Genomic DNA, 21,746 nt, shown 5'->3' with positions numbered 1-21,746 from the left:
TTATTGAGACAAAACGATAACAACTGTTGACATTCACACCTTTATCAAATTCTAACGAGTTTCACGTAATTTTCGTTTAAATTCCTTAAATCTTTAAATCCTTAAGGAGACACCGAAAATCTTTCATCGTATACTTTTGTTTATGCAAAAACAATCGCGCAACATGCACCCGTCACGGGGAACAATCATCGTGTTTTGTGGGGGATTAGCATAAAACACTAACCGTAATCTCTCCGTTTTTGTAAACATAATTTCAATAAAATGTATTTTAATGTGAATATTTGCATATCTTATCACTCGGGCCTTTAAATCATGTGAGAAACATTCATTTGAGTAAATAAAAATTTACTTTTTATTTGATAAATCACCTACCGACATAGACAGGGTATACACACTCGTTGGCGAATGTTGGTGAACCAGGAATGTTGTATGCACAAACATTGTTGAAAAAAAGGAAACACCGTGATCCATGGGTTATCACTAAAGTAATAAACGTTTAATATATAATACGTGTCGCAAACAATGTAAATATAACAATTTTAATCAATTTGTAAAAAAGAAACTGTTTTAACCTTTAGTCCTCGACGAAGTTATTGAAGTGCACAGGATAGAACTACTTGATTGTATCAAACCTAGACCTAAAACATCAAAGTCGAGGAAAGACTCAACCCTACACTACAGAATCGCATGTTCGCGTTTAAAAACGTATTTAATGATGCACTTGCCCCTCCGAACACTTTTTCAGCCACGATCTCCAGCAAAGCCTGATGGCTTCCTTGCATAGAAAAGTTCTACCTCCTAAGCGGGAATTCGAACTCTGTGGCAAGCAGTTTGAAGTCTACGAATTTAACCACCCGTTAACAACTTCTTACGAACAGTAGCAGCTCGTAATGAATTCTTTCCAGACCTTGTTATAACGCATTTTTAAAATAAAGTGTTGAGCTATGCGTGATTGATACTATTTGCATCAAGAAACTCTTTACACCGCATGCATTCAGTCCCGTCCTTATGTTTTGTCCGGTTGAGAAAGAAAAGACAAGAAAAAGAAAAAAAATGAACGAGTGTTAAATCAACTGCCAGCAGCAGTTAGGTGTAACGTTACATAAATACATATATCATCGTATGATTTGAGCACGGAATAAAACGTACTCGGCTGGAATAATTTATTTCCTCGACACATCTTTTGTACGAATAAGGACATCTTAATTCTGCCCGGACCGTTTAATGTTTCGACTTTCTTTTGATAGTTAACGTTTAACATAAATAATCATTAAAAGTGTTTTTGAAGATTTTTGCACGTTATAAATGCGTGGTATAAAAATAATTGCCCCCGTTTGGTAACAAACATCTGCTTTTAAAAATATGTAAATCTGTCCAGCATGCAGACCGATTATTCACACTGAAATCGGATGAAATACGATGTTTCTAGATATGGGTTATCTTGCCCTAGATATGTCTTTTGGTCCATTTCTATCTGACAGTGCGATAATTACGTCTCTGGGTCATACAGCTGTGACTGGATACCAGTCTAAAAATTCGAGCATTTGATCGGTTGTCCTTCTGCACAATCTTGAAATTGGCCAATGGCAAAGCGTTATTATGAGACTGATCCCCAAACTCAAGTCTTAGACCATTTTAAAGCCGTTTTGGCGGAAACAGTTACTTGTAAATCTACCACAAGTCTGAAAGCTGTTATGATCAAGAAATATTCTATCGTATTTTAGATTATTTCTGTCCTCTGAACTTGTTTTGCTCTAAACTCATTCCCACACTTAATATATAAAATAATGGATGTAAAAATTCTAAGGTGTTACCAATGAGACTTCGTGTCAAGGAGATTTCTCCAACGACTGCCAGCCTACATTCATAGCCACGTAATATTTTGTAAACAGTTCAGGGGCAAAAAAAAATAAAAAATAAAATCAAGGGAAGAAATTTATTTTATTCTCACGCAGACATAGCAAAACCATCAACAAAACTTGATAAAATGATACACTTCATATGAAGTTACATTCCTAAAATTAGTAACTCTAGTAATTATCTTGGCCTATTACATTATCTGTGATAAGTTGTCTGTTCTTTACTTTGTACCCATTTATTATTTTTGTCACAGCAACCATGATGTACGGTGTCGCATTTCGCAGTTCGCTAGGTGGTCTCAACAACGTATTTTTTGCAGACACTGAAAATTATTAATTTTGCAAGATGTTTTTTGTCTTAACAGTATGCATAAATCATCTATAAACACTTTTTATTTTACAAACACTTTTTATTTAGTGCGTTTTATATTCTTCGCAACGTGTCATTTTAGACTAGCCTTATTTTGAACTGTATGGCATGGTATTTAAAACAATTTAGTTTAAAACTGTATAGTAGAGTATTTCAAAAATTCAATCATTTGAAATAACCTAATTGGGGAACTGTATGGAATAGTATTTTACCAATCTATATCACAAATATTTTACGAGCTTCCCTATTAAAAGAAAATATTAAATAGATTGAAAGAAAATTGAACTTGAGGCTTTCATTGGACTGAAATCATGATTGACTACGATTTAACGTGTCCTAAGGTATATTTTAAACACCGTTTTGGGGTAAACTGATATTTGTTATCAAGCAATTAATGTGTCACTGACCTATCGAGGGTCGATGGTTCAGTGAATGTTTCAAATCTTTAATCTTATACTCCTTCAGTTACAGAATTTCATATAGATGCTATTTTAAATTGTAGCACAATAAAAAATCTTGCGATTTCATTTAGTAACCAAATGCGCGCTTTAGGCAGAAAATATCGATACTTCAATGCACAAACTCAAACTCTGTCTTGACAAAGTAGAATAATCCAAGTACATCAAAGTATTCTAAAGGGCTGGTACATTTTTTATTCTTTTGACGTTTGGAACCAGTCTGTAAAACATTTAAATGCACCTAAATAAATATATTCTCGAAAATTCTTAAAAAAGAAACCTCTAAATAATTTTAAAAGAAAATGTTCTGTTTTAATTTAACTGAATCACGCAAGTGCTTGAGTTTTGTCCTTCAAACAACCTCCTATATCAGACAGTTTTCAACAGAAACCGTGCATTCCATACTTAAAGAGGCATACATCTCAATAACCATACTATACTTTCTCTAAAGCACAACGTTTATTTTATACCTATGAATTTTCTGTCTGAAATACAGCATGTATTTCATAAAAAGATACATACTCATTATTCAACTCCCGTTGAATGTGGAAAACTATTCAATGACAGGAACAATAATTTATTTTTATTTGTGACGTCATAAATGACGTAAAGTTGGCATTTCGACGTCCGTACGTCAAGAAGTTCACGTGTCAGACGAGTTTTCTATCTGATTTATCTTAAATAAGAGTATTCTTTTGTTGAAAAAGACAAAAATCAGAACTCGATATCACTGATTCAGAAGTTGATATTTTTTTAGTTTGATATAGGAATTAAATCTAAATGATTACTTTTCTTATGCCTAATGTAAATGCGTTTCTATCACTGTAGATTCCTACTGCTGCATTAAACGTACTTTAAATTATGAAATTAATTCTGCCGACAACTCACTGAAAATTTGAGTAACGGCTAGAGGTTTTATCAGTGAGTAACGGCTAGAGGTTTTATCAGTGAGTAACGGCTAAAGGTTTTATCAGTGATTAACGGCTAGAGGTTTTATCAGTGAGTAACGGCTAGAGGTACTTTCTAAATTTCTAAAGTTATATATCATAAATATCGCGGCATGCCCCTTTAAATCTGCAATAAAACATGCATGATCTGTTTTTGCACAAATTGTTGCCAAAAATCAATTAACAAAGTTAATGTTGTTCTGGCGAACGCCGCATCCGGATTTTTTTTCTCTATTATCATAATTTCATGGCACTAAATTAAAAGTTTTACAAGTTTATAACACTTGTACAAACATTTTGGTCTCAAGTTTTTATAATCATTATTTCAAGATGCGAAGAGAGATTTTCTTCATCAAATTTTCGAAATCCAGAATTAAAACAAGATAGACTGAAAGCAGTCATAAGATTACTGACATATTGTAAGCGTTTATCATACTCATCAGTTAACAGAAGAGAACAGAATAGAACAGAACATATCTCGAAATTCAGTTATAGTCGTTATTTCGTCTGTTCTGTTCTGTTCTGTTCTGTTCTATTATGAGAAAAGGTTGTTACTTATGAAAGACGGATGTGAGCTCCAGCCCAAAAAAAACACCATGATAAAGTTAATGGACTTCAAAACGTCCGTGATACTTTCGCGAGAAGGAGCTAATATTTTAGAAAAAAATATTTAGATTCTATTTCAACAAGAATTTTAGATACTTTTCACATCTCTATGTTAACAAATGACCCAAATTAAAATCTAACTGACAGTTTGGGATACAAAATTCGGACTGTGTAGGAAGAATGAATTTCTCTCAAAAAACCTGTCTCAAGCAATGGTTTTACGATTGGCGTAAAATGCTTTAATGTGTACGTGATGTTTAACAATAGAAAAGAATGTATTTTTCTACCCATCAGTTTGGTATTTATTACTTTGAATGCTAAATAAGTCGCGGAAACAAGGGTTAAATGCTCATGTGTTAAATTCCTGCGTATATTACCTTGACATATTAATAGTAGTTAGCAGTAAATATGTCATGCTTAACATTAAGCTTTTATTTTTTTCTAGAGGAAATGCTCTAACAGGGCGCCAGCATCTTTATCAATACAATAAAATTTCAAATAATTAGTTTAGTAGTGCAGATTTTAGAAGAAATAAGATTTATTGAAGGATTTTGAAGATGATAACTAAACAATTTTAAGCTGGAAAAACATAATTATGAGCACTTAAAGTCTTTAACAATGTATCAGTCTTAAAAAATAGGTAGGTAAATAAATTGAAAAGTTGATTTTACACTATATAGACTTTTCTTTGGATGTTGTTGATTGATGTTGTTCAAAACCTACTACAATTAGTTTATTCTTACCCTTAAGCATAGTTTGTGTGTTTGCGAAAGCTTAAGCCACAGAAAACCCATAAGGGCGGCTCGTGAAAGAGTTTTAAGTTTCTTTAAGTGATAGGAAAGTAAAAGGTACAGAAGACGCTCCAATACCAGAAGTTTCTCTGGTTCTTTAGCATATCAGGTGCCAGAAACATAAACACTGGACTCTTATCACAATGTTATTAATATTTAGTTGGAAAAGCGGGGGCTCAAACTCACGACCCCTGATCTCGTAGTCGAACAGTTATACCTTTGAGCCACCGCGTCCGTTCTAGTTTATACGGAAGGAAACTCTGAATATTCTGCAATTACATTTCTGTTAATCACATCTGCCTAGTACCCGGGCTACCGGTTTTAGTTTCTTACTTCAAAATAATTCAATTTTTTTTTGTTTAAGGTCATACAGACACAGCGCATAATTATGGCGACTTACAAGCTTAAATGGTGGAGAAGACTCCAGGTGCTTTCCGGGTATTATCTGAACATATGGGTGGAACAACTGGCTTTTCGCAAGACAGCTGGGTGACATCCTCAAAAGACGACAAAAGACCAACTCGAACCAACAGAGGTGAATGTCAAGGAATTTAAAGTCAGCGACCCTAAGCTCAGGGCCATGGAGTCTCCTCATTAAACTAATGATGAGCACTTTTGAAGTCTGTTTTATCATGCAACTATTTCACTGATCAATTTTACAGAAATAATGTAATAGTTATGTTCCAGTTCTAGCTAATAATACATTCCTTCCATTTCAATCTTCTATATTGGTACCAGAATCCATTATACACAATTACACTGGTAATAAATTCAGTGATTTATTTTACCTTATTATCAGACCGTCATCTATCATTTCATGTTATTTTCGTGCACTTGCACGAAACTCTCCCGTCATGTTGGCATTGTTTTTTCCAGATTACAGGGATAATATAAAGTCTGCGAGTATAGTGGAATGTTTACATACCAGACATGCAAAATGCTTACTCTGACAAATAAAGGGAAGACGCCTCAAACATAAACATGAAGCGCAAAAAGCATGCTCTTTTCTTGCAAGGTTTGGCCACAGAAATTTTCTTTCAGTATTTCTATGATTATTAAAGTGTTTGAAATATTGCTTTAACCGGACTGCTGGTTGGAGTTTTCTTACATTAGATACCTTCATTCGACATAGCCGCTTTGAGAATGCCCAGTCCAAAACCTTTTAAGTATAATCTCCTTTTGATATCTTACCATAATTCGCTACAGTTGCCTCAAATCTCTTACCTTAATTCGACACAGCCGCCTTGAGAGGGTGCCTGCCAGTCGACCTTCACCTTGTTTTTTCTGTCGAGATAATGATGAGTAATAACGGTGTTACCACATCCTTTTGCTTCCTTCACATGATCTGTGGGTACCTAGAGATGAAAAAAAAACATATTATGTAGTCTATACAGCAATTAACTTCCGTTAAAGCCCTTATTCCGTACTTTCGCGTTTTGTGTCAGTAAAATGTCCCATTTTCAAGGTTTTTGTATGTAAGGGCAGAACATCACAATATTGGTAGGAAGAAACAACTGTTACGCACTATTGCAGCGTGTATTGAAATGTTTAAATTCCATGAAACTGGAACTTTCACGCTTCCGTAGAAACGACATTTTATTGTCCAGTATTTTTTATTGCTGAAATTATGTAGAAAGGGTTTTTTTTTAATTTTTTTTTCGGTTATGAACGGTTATGTTCTATCTTAATCAGGGGAGGTAATTACATCATGGGAAATCATCGACGTGATGCACACAATGCCAAACCGGAGGTGGCAACGGACATTCAGTTCAATATCTGACAAAATGTCGAATGTAGCTGAATATTCTGCTAGCCCAGCATGTTGAATATCTGAACTAACCCAGACTGATTTATAGTATTCCTGTCGGCCGTTATAATATTTCAGTTAATTAAAAGCAGTTCAAATAAAACTGTTTCACTATTCAATTACAGATATGGCCTGGCCTTATATTTCTTACAAAACAATAAATGTCTAAACAGTTGATTTATTAATATCCTTCAAACACATAATATATAATAGTATCCTGTTTATCAGAGAACGAATGTCAAAAAGAGGAGACATGCTATTAAAGTGTATTTATTCTTTTTCTCTATCTGTGAAGTAGTAAATTATTTAAGACTATATAGGTGCAATTTAACATGATGTACTTCCTGGTAGGATAAAACATTTTCTCCCAAACCCTTACAACTGTTTTTGCTTTGACAACATTATGTTAATAGAGAAAAAATATTAGTAAGTGGAATGTCAATGCTTGTTGGCTAGGGTAGGTGTCATAGATGTGACCTTGATCTTTGAGGAGTCTGCCTGACTTTTAGTCGCACAGTATTAAACATTTGTGTAAAGTTCAAAGTAAAACTCTTCAGTCGTTGAAAAGGTACCGCTGAAACACGAAGCATTTCGGCCAGACGGGCGGACGAACAAAAGAACTAAGTTACTAACGACAGTGATATTAATATCCCTAGACGGCCGGACAATTCATAACTCTTTTTTTTTTATTTTCCAAGCCACTTTCCCGCATGTTGAATGAACATAAAAGTTTTCTACATTTTACAGTAAAAAAATATTTAGTAAAATATGTAAACAACAATCATGTAATATTATGATAATTATTATATTCAAAAGAACGCACACAATATTACCGCAAAAAATGTATTGATATTTCCAATTGTAAAAATAAGAAAGTTCATTTGACAGAAGTAAATTATGCGCATGCATAATGAGTATGTTAAAGTAAATTGTTGCGGTTGTAAATTTAAAAGTTTCACATAAATGTCTATTATGATGTTATTTACAATTGTTTACATAGAGGTTGCAATGTTTAATCTTTAATTCACCAACATTTTGGTATTTACTTTGTTATTTATGATGTAATAGGTCTGATATCTAAGCTGTAATAAAGTGAAAGATTGATTTCTCATTGTAAGTTATATTCATATGTTTATTTTGTGCATTTTTGTCTTTTAATTTTCTTTTATTTAACCGTATACAGTCAAACCATGCTTTGGAGTGACAAAAGTGGCCAAATTTAAGGCAGTCTTTATGCACATGCGCAATACATTGTAAATGTATAAAAAGGGAATACAGAAAGACGTTTTTAGAACCAGGTGATCTCCGGTCGCTCTGGTTAAAACAGGTTTTACTATGGTATGTTTGTACTTGCGCCACATGAAAAAAGTGACAGGTAATCGTTGCAGGACACTTAAATGAATTGTACACAATTATAACAAAGTTTTTAGATATAATTTTTACACTTACTGTAGTTACAGTGTAGAATGCTACATACTGTAGGGTACACTTTTTGTATCCTAAGGAGATTTATTACATTTGAGAGTACGGCAGTCCCTTTACCGTACACAAAAAAGATGGCGTCTCGGTTTTCCAACCAACCACGCACCTGCCAAGAAAGCTGACTTGACAGCTTCTTATAATACAATGTAGTCTACATTCGACTAAGACATATATGTATAATTTTAAGTACAGCTTAATTTGTCTTAATATGCAGCAACTCAGTCCTCTACATAATGTTGGCACTTAACCACGGGTGGACTTGATTTGGCTACTCCATTAATGAGTCCATTTACTCTTTATGTACTTTTTCATCCAAACTTGAATAAAGTACGACAGAGTAGCAATTCGTAGTATACTCCGAACTCCCCACCGTACAGGCTGTGACGTCATTAAACCAATATGGCTGCCTCCGAAGAAAAAGCACAATGTTTCAGCACGACTCGTGCGATATGTTCCTGACTATTGAGGTCTTTTAGATATGTGTGTGTAGCATTTGGTACAAAAAAACGAACTGGTGCTAAATTCGTCAATCAATGCTAATGCTCCACCAACTAGAGTGGTGGAACCTGTGCTCGCGGTATTCCTATGCTCGCGGTATTTCGATAAATATGCTCTCTGCAGAAGCACTAATAAAAATATTTCATCATGCTATGTTCAACACCGACCAGTGGTGAAATGCCTTTACAACAAACGTAGCGATAGCCGCGCGTGCCGCTCACGTGACGGATACAGCAGCCGATACATTTTACGCAATCTGTATCCGTCGCACAAATCTCACACATATATGTCAAAATCACTAAACTAAAGTTAGTTTTTTAGAAATCATGCATTACATTCAGATATAAGATAGATTTAACAGCAAGGTGTGATGAATGTGACGCCTGGCTACACTACGAGTGCCTTTCGAACCATGAAAAGATCGATGTTGATCTTAGTATTTTGACAAAGTCCAAATGGTTCTTTCTGAGATGTAGGGAGGAGTAAATTTCCTACACACAAAAGAAGTGTAGAAAACATTAGCGAGTTAATCACTGTCGTTGTTTTAATCTTTAATACTTGAACATTCTGTTTTTAAACAACATTATTATAAGTTTTCAAGCTTTGTTCTAATAGTGACTCCATTTCGGAAAGGGAAATATACACATAGAGGCACATACTAAATTTTATCCCCATTTATTTTGTTTTTCACATAATAAATGAGTAATGTTCTAAATATTATATTCGCATATGCTTGTTTGTTCATTTTTAGCCTGCTGATTTTTTTTTTCGTCCTTAGTTTAATCGATATTACATACCGCCAGCATAGGTTCCCTTCAGGACGAATTTTCACCTTTTCACGTATGCCGTGTCGATAGCTCACTAGACGACTAAGTCACGTGATGACGCACATCAACAATATGTTTCGATAAAAGGAGGATAACTTTATGTCTTTGCATAGGCAAATCGAAATAATATTTTTTTCTTGCTTCTTAAAAAGATTATATATGTAAAAAATACCGCGAGCATAGGTTCCACCACTCTAGATTTTTTTTCACGGGGTAGGGGAGCCATGTTTTTACTCCCAATTCATTTGATTTGTTTCAAAAACTGGGAGTTCTCGGAGTACTCCAAATGAAAATTCGGATACAACGGAGTATTTCGAATCAAGTTCACCCTAGTAGTTGTGACTGCATAATAGAAGTAATTTCATTTAGCATAGAAAATGTGAAGAAATACAGAGAAAATGCGGACGTTTAAGACAAGTAACTTCTAAACAAAGGTATGGCTTACTTAGGTTTGACTGTAGACCATATTTCTGTATATATATTTACCGAAAAGTTTCCAGCTGATTTTGTTTCCTCTTCGTCGCCTTCCGGAACGGCCACCAGCATGATGCCGAGTATACCATCATCCTTGTCCTTGTCTGTGTTCTTCACAACAACTGAAACAACAAAAAACAACATCAGTTAATATATCTGGTGGTTAGCATATATACACGTATCAAATGGTACACAAGGAATACATTATCTATAAATAACATATTAACCCTTACCCTGCTAAATTTCTATAATGAACTTGTCCATCTTTCACTTTGGACAGAACCATTAACTGTTAAAAGGGGTGCTTACCAAAAAGGGGCTGACTGAATGGCGAACAGTTCAAATCATGATCAGACTGCACGGATGTGCAGGCTGATCATGATCTACACTGGTCACAAAAGTAACTTTTTAACGAAAGGCGATGAGGGGTTTGTTGGACTTCGGGACGCAAGAAATGAGTGGTTTAGGAATATGTTGGGTGTTAATGCGGAAGTTAGCACTGCAACGTAGTAAAACGAGGTTTTTATAGCCAAACATAGTTTAGAAATGCATACTAATAGCTGGGAGATAGGTGGAGATAGTCAACGATGAACGTCACTGAACATCAATGGACTGACAACTAACTGTTTGATATAATTTGAAATAGAGACTTTTGCTTATTATGAGGCATTACATGCAAAATAAATCCTTAAGTTCCTCTTATCCTTGAAATAAACAAAGTATTCGTCTATTTATTAACTCTTTTTCAACTTTTACTTGTCCCAGAGGTCAAAAAGTTTATTTTTATAGAAAAGCCAAAGTGATATGCTGCTGTTCTAGATACGCCTTTACTGTGTGGTTCGTTCAGTGTTCCAATTATCCATCTCATTTAGTCAAAGACTGCGTCAGTTTTCGGCTTTTCGGTGCAGAAAACGGTATAAGTTGTACCTTGATTCGTAAAGAACGACATATTTGTATAAACTTACTTTTGATACACACACACCCTTTTAAATCCAATGTACCCCCTTTCAATTATGTTGAAAACTATTCTTCCAAACTGCAAATTATGTTATTTGAATTTTGACATTCTTTGGTTAATTTTCTGTATACAAAGATAAATTTATGTTTTTTTCGGTACTCATTCTTCACAGAGTTTCTATTGTGACAAGGTCCGCTCTGTTTGCGAAGAGCACACAGTTACGTAAAAAACAAGTTTGTTTTGTATAATATGATATGTACATCTATTATTGTCTGCTTTAGATAATTCAGGTTCTTAAGTAGAGGTCTTCACTCATTTGATTTGATCAAAATGTTTACTCCTCTACTAGAAAAATTCTTCACATTTTATGTTAACTGCAACGTCACTGTCATGCAAATTTCAAAGGTAGTCGCGTACTACTTTGTAGCTCTCTTTTTTTTGATACAGGCAAACCCGTTCGTAAAAAAAACACGCATAAAGAGTCAAATAGTGGTCTGTATATCGAGGTGATTCTTTATAAATGATTAATGGGCAGGAAACTAGCGGTTTTTATAGGGTCAAGTAGTATTTGTTCATAGCGTTCGTCAGCGCAGGTTTGACAGTAAATTACTCTCACTGTAATCGTTTTAGGAACACAGTTCATTTATTTGAGAGAAAACTATATTTGTATATAATTATGAAGTATTGCTGTCCAATTTTTCAGTTTCAACCAATCATAATGCTGGAATGGACGGTGTTTAATGTTTAAAACACTTCATTGTGTATATGATAATTAACTGGAGTAAATAAGACCACTTGAATAAAAAGATCACCAGATTGTATTAATGTAGGTATATTCCTAAAACTTTGTCAAAAATAACTTACAAACTCATGCAAGTTTCTCTTTATTGTACATACTCGAGTATAAAAAAATCGCTTTTCATAAATAATATACATGTATCTTCTCAATATGTACAGAAAAAATGCCATGCAGTGAACGCAACAGGTAGATTTATTCCAGCAAATATAATTATATAACACAATTTAAGGCAAAGTGCGGGTCCTGCTCCGGGCATTATTTTATGCACTTGAGGATACTCTGGTAGAACTATCGAGTTTCAAGCCTCATCATAAAAATAATTTATCTGTTGCTGGGATGTGAGGGAGCGGAGGCGGGGGAGGGTGGCTAACGTGTCTTTTCACTCTTCCACAACTTCTCCGGCAGTATTCAAAGGGGAAAGACAATACGTTTAACTCACATATTCACAACAGCATGTGAAACGTATCTATTAACGTTTTTCGCAGAACGCACCTTATGCACCTCGCACACAGAACGAGCACACACTTTCATTCAAACTAATGATATTTTGATTGCATTTATAACATATGTTTTAACAGTTAGCACATTGTTCTTTTATCTCAAACAATAATCTCGAATAACAAGTTTAATTACCTATACGTAGACATGCAGCTTATGCTATGAAGATAAAAGCACATAAAGTGCTTCTTTGGGAACTCATGTTTTACTCGACTCATCAATTGGTGTACTTGTCTTTTGAATATTGAACACTTGTTCTCCAGATTTAATCTACAAAGTATAAGGGCTACAACAGGAAAGGCTTCAAGTACTGTGTATGCTTGATCGCGATATTCGATAAGGATGTATTCGAGATAACAGAAAATTTCTTTCATCGTTCATATACAGTCATATTTAATTCATCCTCAATTCATTTATGCCTGTTGGAGATTGATACATAACAGGAGTTTCAATACCCGTCTCTTCTTCTGTGGGTATTTATTCTTAAAAATATAGCCATAAGAAATTTATCAAATTGATAGCATCCTAGTAAAGGGTGTCATAATTAAATTATTAATTGATTAATTAAATCATACGTGATTTGTTGCTTACTAAATCATTTTTAGAAGAAGTACTATTTTTTCTTTGTTGTATCAAAACCGCTGTGAAACTTTATCATACTCACTAACATTATGTTTAATAGTAGCGGTAAAAGCTATTTCGTAAACTTACTTACCTATACCAAAGTATGAATAGTTCGCTGCTTATCATGTTTATTACATTTAATCTATTACCTCCCTTTATTTAACTGAAAACACGAAAAAATAGCGTGACATGAAAATTTCATATAGTCACGATACAACGTTTTGATAGTATCGGAAAAAACTATTTCACATACTAATCTCTATCAATTTATGAATGATTCGTTGCTTATTACATTTATTAGATTAATTATTATTACCTCCCTTTATTAAATCTTGGAGCCAGATGAAACTTTATATAATCACGAATATAAAATTTTAGTAATATCAGCAAAAGCTGCTATGATATGAATGACTCGTTCATTATAACTTTTATTACTCGCATTATTAAGAGAACATTTTTCACTGTGTGTAAGATATTTAATATGAAATCAGACTACGTTATTAAGACTGTAATTTGTATAAATGGAGCCGCTCTGCATGTTGGCGATATATAAATGATATCAAGTCGTATCTTTAATCTGTTAGCCAGAAATCAAAATTGACGGAGGGCATTTAAGACGAAAATTAATGTTGTACATACGATTACAACAGGGATCTATTTCACTTAAAAGAGATATAAAACATCCTAGAAACCCGATATGATTTGGTTGGAGATAACAATTATTGGCGACATAAGACTGGGGTAGGTGAAATCATTTCAAGGTCTTTTTAGTTGATCCAACTGGCGCTCCCTTAAGTTTAGATAATTTGGACAAATACAGACAGGTATAAAACACTATTATATTACGAGATCGCACAAAAAAACTGCATATACTCCTGTTCTTGACCCATTGGTCACTGAAGGGCTTTGGAACCTAAGTAACACATTAATATAACTCAACAAATCTTACGTTTCATGTTACCTACCCTTGGCAGTAACACTGTTTTTCAAGAACATACAAATTAAAGCCATTAAAAAAGCATCCAGATGTGACATAGAGATGGTTAGCTAATTAATGTTTTTATACTTAACAGTAAAGACAACATGAATCTGGAAACAACTCAACTCTATTTTCCTCTCTCAGATAGACTAAATACGCATTTTTGCCAATTAAAATAAGAACTCGACAGTAATGAAATGAATTGCCTATGTATGCAGTTATATTCTGGCCCTATCATACGTGAAATTAAACTTTAGATGAAGATCGTATAATTGAAAAAGATGTAATAAACTGTCTTTTACACGATTTTTTTATAACTGCCGATTGGCAACTGTCAATAAAATTTATTAGTTTATTCATTGACTCGCACTGAAAATCCTGTCTCTCTGCATACTAGTAGTCAAAAGTCTGAGATGAATTTATAAAGTGCTATTAAAGAGGATTTTACAGCAGAATCAACTGCAACTGGATCACTCGGCACAAAACAGAACAGAACAGAACTGATATATAGAACATATATGAAAGGTTTAAACAAGGTGCATCATCATACAAAGTGCAAGACGAATCAAATATTGTCTACAACATCAATCTATCCGCGTACTTCATATTAGACGGCTTAAGTGTTTTATCGCCTGATGAAAGTAACGAATGAGCTTGCATATTTTTATAACGTGTATTTTGTAAAACGTATGGTGGTTAAATGAAATGCACTTCTACATATTTGTGGTTAAATACAGAGTAATTTTTTCTATGTATTTCATTAAGGACTTCCCGTTAACATAAAATAAGCACTTGAAACGGTCATTTGAGTATGTTATTGTAGGTATTAAAGCACAGTGTACACAGTAAACAAGCCGCCCAGTCGGCTCAGTTGTTTGACCACAGACGACAAGAGTTTGGCTCTTGTACCAGCCGAATGTGCCCCAAGACGATCTGACAAGAAGCAGTGTGTCTGAGGTCATTTTGTAATCCGCCCTTGATACAAGACGGGAAGTTGACAATTAATTGCAAAATACCAGAAATACTGATTAAGTTAAAGTTAAAAATGACATAAAGAAGCAATTGCTGCAATACACATATAATTCAAAGTAGTGAACCCGTTGTGACATACTGCAAATAACGTATTTTACGGAAAACCACGTTCGCGTTGAGCGGCATTTACGTTTGAAGAATACCAGATCGGCTAACGAAAATACTAACTGCACAGAAATTGCCCACGGTACCATTACCGGCCCACTACCTTAAATATCTTACAGTAGATTCTGTTTTTTTTTCTTTGGAATATAGATGTACTCAAGTGTACATCAAAAATTCCACTATACTTGTAAATCCTTTCGTCTCCGACAAGAATAAAACAAATAGATGAGTGCACTTAAGAAAGTCTTCCCTACTTAAATATCAAAAAACTGTTCTTAGTTTACTTATTGCCATTGCTATAATGTACATTTTAATATAGGAATTTATGATGATACCAGTGGAAAACACTAAAATCTTTCTATTACTGTACCAAACTTATTGTAAAATCATAAACGCTTGATGAAAATTCAAATTTAACTAATTGGACAGTTGTTAAACACTTGAAATTACATACAAAAATCTATTTTATTTCTAAGTTTATAGGATTGCAAAATTCCATCTGTATAGCCTAATCATAAATTTATTCAATATTCAGCATAATATATCAATTACTTTTAAATACAAACATGAAATGCACTTTATTCAATTACTAATTAGACAAAAAATATTGAAGCATGTGCGTTTAAATTGCCGCATTAAACATTCAATACACTAATCACTAGTCAAAAATAGCTGCTCATTTTCTAGTAACAGACACTGGCACTTTGTAAATACTTGTAGGATAATGAACAGATCTAAGAGTTAATAAGCATGCATCTAACTAAACAGTTCACATGTCAAACAATAAAACTAGTAATGAGAAATATAAAAGACATAAAATACTTAAGATTCCCCATCCTAAACAAGAGCAAAATTTCTAAACTCAAAAATAATGGCTTGGGGAGCAGCTGCATTCTAATTAGCTATTCCAAATATTGTCAAGAATAATAGAACATTATTATAAACGCGGAAGAATTCTAGACTAAAAGTAATAATTCGAAGGTTTTCTTTACTTTTCGCGGAATTTCAAATGTACGTATTTTAATAATGTACTTAAAGCTAGAAATAGTACAAGAAATATATACCAATTTACACCACGTGTGTGTGATAATGTTTTTCCTTTAGAAGAAAAAATCATCAAATTTACGGATTTAATTTCAATTCTGTTGCCCTATCACATAAAGTATTCTAGTTATTCATATTTTTTGTATAAAAATTGTCATCTGTCTTGTACTTTTTTAAAAAAATTATCAATGAATATAACTAGGCAGCTATCATATAACAGCATAAGTAGTTACTAACTCTAGTTATGAAAATTGGGTTCTTTTCCCGCGGCGAGGCGCATTAAATTTGTCTGATCAAGCTGGGCTAGGAAAATAGGAAGCAAATTTGACAAATGACCACAGCCACCAAAACTATCTGTCTGTACACATACATAAACAAGTCTCCTCTGTAATTATCGTCTTATATTTCCTTAAATATATAATCTTAAGGTGTGAAATTGCACTGATTTATATATAAATATAACATTCACTTTTTTATACCATTAAATACCATAAATCAAAAGTAATTGGGAAAATGTATGCTCTTCTTTAATACATTCAAACCTGTCTATATAGACCACCCTTGGAAAATGAAAAAAATGGTCTTTTCTGACAGGTTGAGTCTCAAAACATGTAAGTTTGCACACTGTTTGGTTAAACGGATAGAGGAAATAGTGGCCTTCATAAAGCAGGTTTGACAGTAGAGTTTTTTATTCGGAGGTGGACTTCTGCACAGGTTTCACTGTAACATAGTTTTTCTCTTAAATGGAATCCGTAAATAATATGAATTGAATAGACTGTCATAAAAATTGTCCCTATGGTAAATTAGTGCATTGAATATGGGCAACAAGTGAAAACGTTTGATTTTTTTTAAACCTGACAAATCGATAACTATGAAGATATGAAATAAATACGGTTTACATGTTAGGAATATTAATTTAATGCAATGGCGCACATTTCCCATTCCTTTAACTAATTTGTAGCAACAAGTCTACCCTTTGCATATAAATGATACTTCCAAAGTTTGCGATTTAATTCCTTTTCAAAAAAGTGACATTTTCATGAGTATAATTTCGTAACTTCCTTAGTAAGATTGCGTTACATTCAAAGCAAGGACGACTTAAGCCGAAAAAAAATCATTTTTCAATTTACATTTTCTTTCAATTTGTAAATATTTCTCTAAATCTCTATATGACACTTTCGTGGTACATCAGCGATGAAAAGAGTTCGTGCTGGGGGCATACGCGGCGTAAATAGTCCATATCTGGTGCCAGCTGAGTTTTTCACAATACGTGTCATGCGCACCAGTGACAACCCGCCTCCGCGCACGATAATGCAGCACCACCGAGACTGCTGTGTAATGTAGTATTGATGCCTCAAAGGGGATTACTTTAGATCTACACCACAACATCATTTTTAAGAAAGCGATTTTATAAAGTAACAAAAATCGAAATCAGTTGTTATCAATAGTATGACTGAAGGAACAACTAGTTTGCTTCTGTCTCGTATCAAAATTTTTCAGTGTGACTAGAGCAGAGAAGAGTTGGGGTTTTTTTTGTATCAAAACAGACTTCACAGATGTTTTTTGTGTGTTTTTGATAAACAGATGCCACCTTAAAGCACTTAAACAACTTTTAAGTAATATTAAAGATGTAATTACTAGCAAATGAATGTATTTTCGATATTTCGAAAATAAGACAAACCTGGAGGTGTGCCCCTTTAAAGGCAAAACATTCTGCTGTTTGAAATGTATCAATGCGCTTTGATGCTGAGAAGTACTATACTAGACATTTATATCCTACTTAAAAGACAAAAACTAAAGGAAACGGCCTCCTTTTGAAGATAGTAAAATATGAACAACGAGACATACGTAATTAGCAAAGCCAGTGGAACACAATAAAGAAAATTGATGCGCATAGAGATCTAGGTAGTTTTTGCCTTACGAAACGGTTTGCTAATCATTTGCTAATTACTTTTTCAATTACCCGTTGAATATAGTTCCTTATGTTTTATGCCCGTGTCTTCTATCACTTGTACTGACAAAGTTTCATCACCCCACATCGTTAATGGCGCGGAATGCTTCAGTTTTTATCGATCAATGTCTCTGCAGCCGATCAAGTTGCTATTTGAGCCGACGCGAGGCGTGAAATTAGACACACTTTTTAATTGTTAAAACATAAAACAAAGCTTTTTACAAGAAAAACATACGTCTCTCCAACCAGGCAGTGATTGATGAATTGAACAAGAGGGCCATGAAGGCCCTGTATCGCTCACCTGACCTATTGACCTAAAGATCATCAAGATTAACATTCTGACCAAGTTTCATCAAGAATGTTCATTAATGTGGCCTCTACAGTATTAACAGCTTTTCTTCTTGATTTGACCGTGACTATTTTTGACCTAACATGTCTAGATTCGAACTTGACCTAAAGATTCATCAGTTTAAATTCTTAATTTCATGAAGATACAGTCAAAATGTTGGGCTCTAGAGTTTAACAAGCTTTTCCTTTGATTTGCCCCATGACTAATCTTGACCAACTGACCAGATTCGAACTGACCTAAAGATATCAAGTTTAATATCTGACTAAGTTTCATGAAGAATAGTCAATAAATGTGGCTCTACACTGTTAACAAGCTTTTCCTTTGATTTACTAGTGACCTAGTTTTTGACGAAGCTGACCCAGTTTAAACTTGACCTAAAGAGCATCAAGATAACATTCTGACCAAGTTTCATTTACATATGGTCATAAAATGTGGCCTCTACAGTGTTAACTAGCTTTTCCTTTGATTTGACCAGGTGACCTAGTTTTTTAATCCTACATGACCCAGATTCAAACTGGACCTTAAGATCATCAATATTAACATTCTGACCAAGTTTCATGAAGATATAGTCATAAATGCGGCCTCTACAGTGTTAACAAGCTTTTCCTTTGATTTGACCTGGTGACCTAGTTTTTGACCCCAGATGACCCAATATCAAACTCGTCCAAGACTTTTTTAAGGATAACATTCTGACTATGTTTCATTAAGATTGGGCCAAAATTGTGACCTCTAGAGTGTTAACAAGCTTTTCCTTTGATTTGACCCAGTGACCTAGTTTTTGACCCCAGATGACCCAATATTGAACTCATCCAAGATTTTATGGAGGGTAACATTCTGACCAAGTTTCATTAAGATTGGGCCAAAAATGTGACCTCTAGAGTGTTAACAAGCTTTTCCTTTGATTTGACCTGGTGACCTAGTTTTTAACCCCAGATGACCCAATATCGAACTCGTCCAAGACTTTATGGAGGGTAACATTCTGACCAAGTTTCATTAAGATTGGGTCAAAATTGTGACCTCTAGAGTGTTAACAAGCTTTTCCTTTGATTTGACCTGGTGACCTAGTTTTTGAACCCAGATGACCCAATATCGAACTCGTCCAAGATTTTATGGAGGGTAACATTCTGACCAAGTTTCATTAAGATTGGGCCAAAAATGTGACCTCTAGAGTGTTAACAGTCAAATTGTTGACGACGGACGGACGGACGGACGGACGGACGACGGACGACGACGGACGCCGGACACAGGGTGATCACTAAAGCTCACCTTTGAGCACTTCGTGCTCAGGTGAGCTAAAAAGTAGAAAAACTTGGATCATTTGTACAAAAAAACAATATCGTTGATGAAAGACTATCTTACGGGGTGAAAGGGGAGAAAACCGCGGGGAGTTTTAAGTTCCATTTACAGCCGGCAAGGTTAACCTCAAGCAGAACTTCCGGGCTGACAATGGCTGACAGAAAATAATCCACATTTTTCCACCTTTATTGATATATGTTGATCTGTAGCTGTTTTTTTGTTCTTTTATTGTGAAATTGTGGTGGTATTGTCAAAACGAAATAAAAATATAAATGAACATTTATATTAAATTACACATATTTGTATTCGTTTTTTGCTGTCACTTTTTGAAAAAGGTCCAGTGTAAAGATGTTATTGTAGTTGTTTTGAGGAATTTATCAAAATAAGAAATCATTCTTTTTACTGAAATAGGCCTGGCCATGTATGACAACTTTGGGAGGCTGAGCATCGAGCAGCTACCTTAAAAGATATTAAGCGAATAAACGTTGCGTAAATAACTAAACTAAACGTTTGAACTAAAAACCGGATCCGCAAATAATCAGGTCAAGGTCAATTATGCATAACTTTCACTTCTGTATGAAGGAAAACATCTTGTGTATGATATGTATGCACTTTTTTGTGCCGGCAAATTTTCAGCATTACTTGCAACTCTGTAAAAATCATTTGTCGAATTTTTGATTCGTCGAACAGTCACTCATTTTTGACTATTTACCATGCAGAAAAATCCGGGAGGATTAAGATTGTAGTTGTTACACAAATAAGTTACAGTTTGAATTTTTTAATCATAAAGAAATGTAAAATAAGTAATATTTAGAATGTATGATCTATATTTATATAATTAATGTGTGTATATAGACGCATAACCAACTCTTTGATGTCTAGATCATACCTGATGTCACTGTTTGGATATATTAATCAAACTTCGAGAGTTTAAGTGGGTTTTGTCAAACTCTCGGGGGCGTTTGTGCATGCTTGATATCTTCGCATCCTTTGGCCAATCTTAATAGATTTACAAAGATATATTTTTGTAAAATAAAATAAGTCTGTAACTTCAAGTTTACTTTACGTAGTTCGATCTGAAGTTAGGCAAAACAAAAAATGTTGGTCAGAACGAAAATGATCATCCAACTATAAATAATACACTTCAGGAGGGTCAAAATTGTTTAATGTGATAATAAGATTTATGTAAGAAATGTATTCTTGTATTTCTACTTATGAAGTGTAGGCTTTGCTCACAGGTAACCACGGTATGTGATGCTAATGCCCCTGGTTTACGAACATGTGGGCATTGCCATGTTTCCATGCAATATTTCGGATATGAAACAAAAAATTGCCATAATCACCATTAATGTTAAAAGATAAGTTATCAACAGAATTATAACTCACTGGCCGGATCTTATACACGTAATTTAACTATAAGCTTGATTTATTCATATCAAAATTATTATGCAATTTTATCATATTACTCCACTCGTACGGGTTACTTGCCGCGACACTGTCTTTTGTGAATTCGAATTAAAGGAGACTTATATTTTATCATAAATGATCAATGTGAATGTCTCATGTTGGGAAAAGAGAGATCGTCGTCCATTTGATACAATCAAGATGTGTCAGTGTGAGTGTACACACCGAGGCTTCAAAGAAACTTTCTGTACAGATCATACACAATACTAGAAAATACTGGCATTTTTAAATGACCGCCTACTGCCATTTTAATAACGAAATGATTCATCATTCAGAAAGAAATAAATATCTAATTCTTTTATTCAAATTAAATATACCCATGACACTCGTATTTTGGCAGTCATCATTTAATATAGATGAAAGCTTATTGTTCGAATGCCATTTGTTACACAATTACTATTTGTATATGAAAATGTTACACTTTTTGTCCTAGCTGTAACAGCGAACTGCAAGCTTGTGGTAAACGTTACAGCACTTATTACAAGTATCTTGCATGATTTCAGCTCAAAATTTACGAAATATGTTGTA

The 21,746-nt window shown here is 34.1% G+C and overlaps 1 protein-coding gene across 1 annotated transcript in view; it reads right to left on the bottom strand.

Annotated features, from left to right (window-relative positions):
- The window catches only part of LOC123553046 (spondin-1-like), an 89,159-nt gene that overhangs the window by 26,417 nt on the left and 40,996 nt on the right, over positions 1-21,746 (bottom strand). Inside the window, exons 2-3 of the mRNA XM_045342799.2 lie at positions 10,132-10,241; positions 6,256-6,386 (exon numbers count right to left, since the gene is read on the bottom strand). Of these exons, the coding sequence (XP_045198734.2) occupies positions 6,256-6,386; positions 10,132-10,241 (241 nt within the window). The remainder of the gene's footprint in view (positions 1-6,255; positions 6,387-10,131; positions 10,242-21,746) is intronic.

The sequence above is a fragment of the Mercenaria mercenaria genome, chromosome 4 (genome assembly GCF_021730395.1).
Source record: "Mercenaria mercenaria strain notata chromosome 4, MADL_Memer_1, whole genome shotgun sequence".
Lineage (NCBI taxonomy): Eukaryota > Metazoa > Mollusca > Bivalvia > Venerida > Veneridae > Mercenaria > Mercenaria mercenaria.
Note: the sequence above shows the minus strand (reverse complement) of the source record. Positions and strands in the feature narration are given on the sequence as shown.